This window comes from Lolium rigidum, chromosome 6 (genome assembly GCF_022539505.1).
Source record: "Lolium rigidum isolate FL_2022 chromosome 6, APGP_CSIRO_Lrig_0.1, whole genome shotgun sequence".
Lineage (NCBI taxonomy): Eukaryota > Viridiplantae > Streptophyta > Magnoliopsida > Poales > Poaceae > Lolium > Lolium rigidum.
Genome location: NC_061513.1, coordinates 214,693,510 through 214,700,629, shown reverse-complemented (window position 1 = coordinate 214,700,629; position 7,120 = coordinate 214,693,510). Strand labels below are relative to the sequence as shown.

At 41.7% G+C, this 7,120-nt stretch overlaps 1 protein-coding gene across 2 annotated transcripts; it reads right to left on the bottom strand.

Moving 5' to 3' along the window:
* Positions 1-1,941: 1,941 nt before the first annotated feature.
* Positions 1,942-6,695, bottom strand: LOC124665651. 2 transcript variants are annotated; one of them, XM_047203046.1, is made up of 10 exons: positions 6,546-6,695; positions 6,082-6,206; positions 5,955-5,990; positions 4,799-4,963; positions 4,542-4,721; positions 4,158-4,367; positions 3,756-4,079; positions 3,450-3,553; positions 2,326-2,382; positions 1,942-2,209 (listed from the first exon to the last, which is right to left on the bottom strand). In XM_047203046.1, the coding sequence occupies exons 1-8, from the start codon at positions 6,688-6,690 to the stop codon at positions 3,494-3,496; spliced, it is 1,245 nt and encodes a 414-aa protein (XP_047059002.1). In that variant the 5' UTR covers positions 6,691-6,695; the 3' UTR covers positions 1,942-2,209; positions 2,326-2,382; positions 3,450-3,493. The 2 variants fall into 2 exon arrangements, with proteins under 2 accessions (XP_047059002.1, XP_047059003.1); XM_047203047.1 differs by having other exon boundaries at positions 1,942-2,195.
* Positions 6,696-7,120: the final 425 nt, after the last annotated feature.

Below are 7,120 nucleotides of genomic sequence, written 5' to 3'. Positions count from 1 at the left end.
CAAAACTTTTTGGCAGAAGCCTTAGCTCTTTTATTATTAGGTATAGATATTTTAAAGATGACAACTGAAAAGATGAAAACATATGACGGAATTGCTTGCCTCTTGACAGGCAAGGAAACAAGTCATCATCATGAATGTTGAGCACGTACATATTTCTTTTCTTTTTTGTAAAATGCAAAACATCTCATATAGTTGAAGAAAATAGCTCAATTCCTCCGAGCACCTGAGAATTAAGGGACTACTACATAAAGGCACTCTCTATCTCTCTCATACTCTCTCCTTCCGAACTTAGGATGCTTAAATTTTTTAGTTAAAGTCAGACTTTTTAAAAGTTTGAGAAACTATATACAAAAAATATCAACATCTAAAATTTTAAATTCTAAATATACATAATATAAAAATATATTTCATGATGGTTCTAAAAATATTAATTTGGGATTATAAATGTTGACACCGTTTTCTATATAGTTGGTAAAACTTTGAAAACTTTTTATTTTGCGGTGAAAGAAACTGATATTAACTTGGCAATATTATAGAAAGGTCCACAAAGACAAAAAAAATTACAACCAAGCCCTTCTACAAGTCGACCACGCCGGCACCACGAAGCCGTCGGTGGCGCGCCGTCGCAATTGCTTCTCTTGTCGCCTTGGAACGGAAGCATACCCCCAGCGAACGGGAAGTCGCCGAGCGCCAGTCCCAGAGGACCTACCCCGGAAGCCGCCATCGTCAACGAACCAAGCAACACCATCTTCTTCCTCATATTCATACGCCGGATCCGTCGCCCCAAATCCGGCCAGGGGAGAGCGCGCCCGGCAGCTCCTGGGAGCTGCGTACACGGGGAGAGGGACCGCTCCACGTCGGAGCTCCAGAGAACGCCGCCGTCGAAGGGGCTGAGCGCCACCACCAAACACCACACTGGCCGCGCCACCGCCTCCAAAGCGCCGCCGGCAGAGGTCCTAACAAACCCTACACTAAGGAGGAGGAGGAACCACCGGATCTACGGCGGCTAGGTGGGTTGGCTGGGGAGGTTTCAGAAAAACGCCCTGTCCTGTAGACGAAGGAGCGGGGACGGTCCAAGGTCCTAAGCTCTTTTAAAAAAACTAAAAAAACTTTGACTTAATCTAAATATTATAGGCATCCTACTTTGGGATCAAGGGAGTAATAGCAATGTTATCTGCTTGTGTCGCGCCAATAGATATTCAGCGCCGTCTCCGCCCAGGTAAGCTAGGCATGGAACGGAGACGCCGGTAGCCAGCCGGGGTGGAACAAGTTAGCGTTGGCGTCACCATGGTTTGCTGGTACATGAAATCCTACTTTGGGATAAAGGGAGTAATAGGAATGTTATCTCCCTGTGTCGCCCCAATAGATTTTCGGCAGCGTCTCCGCCCCAGGTAAGCTACGCATGGAAACTTGGCATCACCATTGGTTTGCTGGTACATCCGTACATGAATGCCAAGGTACACTGAGTCTGTAGCAGATGCATTCACCAAAGCATGCTTAGGTGTTTGCCTGCGGATGCTATGCAATCTCTGAAGATATTGGCCCAAAGAATTTCACTCAATACATTAACCGTTTACAAGAATCTAAGTATTACAAAGCCGAAGATACATTAGAATATTATATATATACAAATAGGATAATTAAATAGATGCACAATTTAATATTATTATAAAAGGTCCGAGACCACTACAGCGAAAATAATCAACAACAGCACTTACCGTAACTGGACTAGAATCCTAGAACAGTAGCATGACGCTATGCCTCTAAACACAAAAATAGAAACCGTGTTATATGTTTTATTATAGTGGTGCAGTTAATGAGCTGTTCAGCATTTTAAAGGCAGGAATTACTTGCATATAATCATGTCTGGTTGATTTATATCTTATTTGTGTAGTTTTCTCATACATATAGCAATGTATCTCCCGTTGCAACCGACGGTCATTTTTCCAAGTCATCAATAAAGACAACTAACTGAATCACTCGTCAATTATCTCATTCGTTTACAACTCATTCTTCACAAAAAGAACAAACGAAGGATCTTACGTACACTGAGAAACTCAACATGTGGTGGCCAAAAGTACACTGGCTGAACCTGGCGAGTTGCGTAATAAAATACTGATAAAACAGGTTTTTCTCCTGGGTGGTCGGCTGGTAGCTTTGGAGCCCAAATGTCCGTAGGTTTTGCTCCATTGAACCTACAGCGATGTACCTAGCATCAGCTCCAAACTTATAGAAGTTACTTTCTCCGTTGAAGTACAAAAGTCACAACAATAAGTTAATCGGCTTCATGTTGAAATGGCAATCAAGGGGACTGACAAAACTGACCTGATGGATCCGTTAAGTGTCTAGATAACATTCCAATCACGGACTACTTTGTAAACCCTACAAAAACAAACAGAAGGTCAATCAAGAGGATCATGTAATGCAAAAACGCATAGTGAAGTCAAAGCGTGGTAATTCCTTTGTTCGGGATTATAAGGCCCACGCGTGTCTCTAGATCGTAAATTTAACCAACGTAATACAAGGTATATATTTTAAAATACATATCCTTCAAAAGTTTAAATGTTCTACTTTCTAGTGATATAATTTTCATTTTATACATTTTATGTTATGTTGATCAAATTGACGACCTAGGTATACGCGCCGGCCTTATAATCCCGAACAGAGGTAGTACTGACTATCATGGCTAACAACACGTATAAGGAATAAGCCGCTGGTGCGGCTTACTTTGTCATGGGAGCAGAAAATTAGTATGTTCATTTCTAATAGTTAGCAATGCTTGAAGCGACACCTGCGTAAAGGAAGAGGGGACAAGAGAGAAGGAAGATGGTAACTTATTCTTAAGGTTGTGATGTCCGTGTAAGATTCATAGCAAATCCTACTTTATGTGCATATTTGCTAGCTAAAATATGCATATATTTTCATAAACAATATTGTGGAATCGTGGTTGAGGTGTTCAGATGATAGTAGCAATCAAATACTAAGCGAAAGGAAACCATCTAACATTTACTTCTAGCAACACCACAAAAGTCTGGAGGAGACAGCACACACCGTGAGACATGTTGAATGTTGTAGAAAGAGAAGGACCACGAAATAGTAAGAATGCAAGAGCCCAAAGGCTCCGCTGATGGTTATGTAGCTGAAGACCTTACATGTGTCACGTTTGATGCACATGGTCAAGGGTATTCCATGGTAACGCAGGGTATTCAGCTAGTCAGTGTAATGGCAAGAAAAGTGTAACTAAGTTCCACTTTGACTTAGATCTGAAGTATTCTCAGTTAATTCATTGTGAACCTTCATTCAACAGAAAAGATTCAATGTTCAGGAGACCTCCTAAAGTTGAAATATACAAAGATGCCAGTAAAACAAACTTTTGAACGATTTAGCATTTTGGGAGAAAGTTAGGCACAACGATTACAGAATATTCAAAGCAAGGTGCGGTAACAAACCTTCAAAGGATGGATGTCCATAGATAAGATGTCTGGTATGTTCGTCATGTTAACACTGGGTGGCTGGAGATCTGAGTATCAACTGGTGCAAGAGTTGGTGGAACCTGAGAGAAATGAAAGAAACATTGCTTTCTTTATCGACAAAATGAAACTAAAGCCTTAAATTATAGTTGAACAGTGCTGTACCAGCTCCAGAACAATCAAGTAAAGCAAAACTAACTTGTTGCAAGACTCTGGAGAAGAGAGTGTTCTCTCATATTTCCTTTTTCTACTATTTAGTGTGTTCATATGGAGCATGAAGTATACCTGTCCTTCCCTACGTTTTTCCGGAACTGTGGTATGACACTTTGTAAGTTCATGATCATCAATCATGACAGGGTCAAAACTACGACAAATCTTTTTCTTGCCAGGACCAATTTCACAATCACTTCCAGCTTTGCCTGCCTGATCATCTTCATATGCCTTTTTGGCCTGCTTGACCAAACGGACCAACAGACTAGCTGCGTTAAGCCTAATTTTGCGGGCAGAGTACATTTCTTTATAGGCTCTCATGCAAGGATTCTTGGGGATTTTATTTCTATATCGAGGTGCATCCTTCATCAACCTCTTCAAATGTCGTTTTGAGAACAGCTGAAAGAAACACACTAGCATTAGATGAATGGCAACTTTGATCAAATCCATATACATCCCCAATATATTACAATTTACCTGTCGGGCATCTGAAATTTCATATTCAGGGTAACATATCATCTTGAGTGCGGTCGCAAGTTTCAGTAAATCCCAACGACGAGTGCAAATCCGAGATATTTTCTTAAGTTGGTGAGCAGCAAAGCACAAGGCGTTATCGTATTTGTATTTGTTGACACGACAATCACACTCATACACAATGCCTGCCACCTCAATAATACGTTTAGTCACCTGGATACAAGGAGCAATGCTACATCAATGATACAGAAAAAACACGTGGAAGGCAAAATCCCAGAAACAATATTGAAGAAAAATACTTGGGTCGCTGTGAAAACGAATGGTTTCATGTGTGCTGCAGAAAGCACTTCAATGTAAGACATATGGGGAAGGAAGTGATGGGCTCACCATCATATGCCGATTGATGTCAAAGTCATGGTAATTCAGGAGAAATATCATTCCTTCACTCATCGGGAAGCGATCCTCATTAGCCATCTCTGACTTTTCCACGGGTAGAAAACGAGGCATCTGAATCCTCAAGCCCCACATCAACTCCTTGACAGCAGGAGTGTACACGCAGGGTATTTTCTGAAATAATATCAACAAAAAGTCTGGGCTCAAAATTATTCATAGAAGTAAGCAAACAAGGGAGCTTTAACACTAACCAAGCACTTCTGAATGACATCTTTGTATTTCTCATTTCCAACAGCTAGTGTTTGCTCATCGACAACATACTTCTGGATCATCGAACTAAGCTCTGGACTAACAGAAGTGTCAGTAATGGCACTGCCTTTGACCTCAAAAGTTTTAAAGGCTTCCATCCAAAGAGCCTGTTAATGAAACAAACAATGACAAGCATGTTAAGGGGAGAAGACACAATTAGTCAAAAATCATGCCAAATAGTTAGATGCATCATCAAGTGTAATGATAAATCTTGTTCAAGTTCTCAATTTAGGTGTAAATTAGAATAGTCATGCGTTAAGCAAATGCAATGTCTTTTGAAAAGAGGCATACTTGCGTTTCTGGGTAGTAATACCATCACCATGGCAGGACTTAAATCATCCCTACCTAGCAGTAACCAGTCACAATTTGGCATATGCCAATACCCCCTAGTATCACCAAACCTGTGCCCATCTATTACTTGGATATCTCTTGCACGCATAGTGGCCTTTTTAAGAAAAATGGCTCTGGGAATGCATTCATAAGAGAAACAAAATCATGGTGCATGCTTCCTGAGCAGATTTATAGAGAGAAAACTGGAGTGTGTAGCCTGTTTAACGTACTTACACACACGAGAGTTTTGGAGTTTGTAGTGTATAAAATTATTTAGGTAGCAATATAGTACTCCCAAAAAGAGCTGCTCAACTTTGTCTAGATACGGAGATATACAAGACACATTTTAGTTGTAGAAACATCTGTATATAGAAAAAGTTGAGTAGCTTTTTTTTTGAAACGGAGGGAGTAAGTTAATTGGTGGACGTACTAATTTATGTGTACAGAACTACAGATATGAAGGTATTTCTAAAATAGATAATATACTCAAACTTGTGGACTCTGCTTGGATTTTTTTTTTCTTGTAGATCGCTTTGTAAATCTTAAAAATATAATATGGGTATATTCCAAGTGATAAAGTGGTATGCTTGCTACCCCATGTAGAGTATATGAGACCTACGGTAGAAACAACCCCATGTATTTCTTCATGCAATGCAGAGATAAATAAAAGTGGCAAAAATGTATCATGAAAGGTCGATGCTCGGTTTAAAATGAGCACAAGCATCAAACAAGAGTAGAAAAAAATGGTTTGGGGGAGGGGGCACTAACTGTTTTTGGCACATCGATGAAATCTGCCCAGATGTGCTGCACGGGATAGATAATACAGAACAATTAGGTCGATGACAAAGACGACAAAAGAAAAACAAGAACATAGGAGCAATAATCAAAAAAGTACCTTCCAGGCATCTTCTTTAGCGAGATTGATCGCATCATAACCGAAAATTGCAAAGCCAGATGGCGTAAAGCCAGAGGGCGTCTCAAATAGCACCGAAATCACCCCACCATTCCCAAACACGGCAGCTGGTAAATCAGAATTTAAGCAAAATTCAGGCAAGCATAATTACAAAGAAAGACGTAAGTTGACCAATCGAATAGTATAGTAGATATCAAGCGTGAAGTCAGTTCGTGGCCAAGAGGCCAAAGGCTATCTCGCCCCCGCCAGATCCGCCAACGCAGTATATACATATTATTCGCCTCCGCCGGCGGCAGAACCCTTCTGCCGATCAGCGGCTCCGATGTCGACACCAGCGATGCAGCCCCGCAGTAGCCCTCCCCCTAATCCAGGGCTCCACCCTACCCTCCAACACTAACTACAAGGTATAGGGTCTAGAAGAGGTAGCGCCGGGCGGTTGAACTCACCTGCACCCCCCTCACGAAACACCTCCTTCGCCTCATCCTCATCATCATCGTCGTCAACGTCAACGACGTCAACGTCCGTATGGAAGGGGTTCTTCTCCGAGGCCGTTTCCTTCCGCCCCGCCATAGAGACGTCTTCCTTTCCCATCTCCATCTCCATCTCCATCCATCCATCCATCCATCCACTACTTATAAAAGCCCAAACATGGCCGGAACATTTGATCTCATCCATCCACTATCCATCCACTACTTAGAAAAGCCCAAACATGGCCGGAACATTTGATCTCAGCCATCTATTTCACTAGATCTAACGGCCCAAGACTCTCTAATGACATTGCAAGTCATTCCCGTTTTGCACGACCCCTAATTCCGGATCACGAGCTTCAGTTACGGATTCACACTAGCTAGGCAGTTTATATAGGCAGGGTAATTTCATCCCACATCTAAGAGCATCTCCAACAGACGCTCTATCCCGCTGTATCTAAAAAAGCGGCTGGTTTAGCGCGTGGGCGCAACATTATGCTCCAACAAGCGCTCTATCCCGCGCTGTAAAATACAGCTTGAGGCAAAAGCGCTAT

What these genes read in the sequence shown, in the direction of transcription:
- LOC124665651 (XM_047203046.1), bottom strand. Translation starts at nt 6,690, where the DNA reads ATGGGAAAGGAAGACGTCTCTATGGCGGGGCGGAAGGAAACGGCCTCG. An exon ending in TCATCGATGTGCCAAAAACA is followed by an intron (nt 4,964 to 5,954) that starts GTTAGTGCCCCC and finishes TTTCATTAACAG; the next exon opens with GCTCTTTGGATGGAAGCCTT. An exon ending in ACATCAATCGGCATATGATG is followed by an intron (nt 4,368 to 4,541) that starts GTGAGCCCATCA and finishes CCTTGTATCCAG; the next exon opens with GTGACTAAACGTATTATTGA.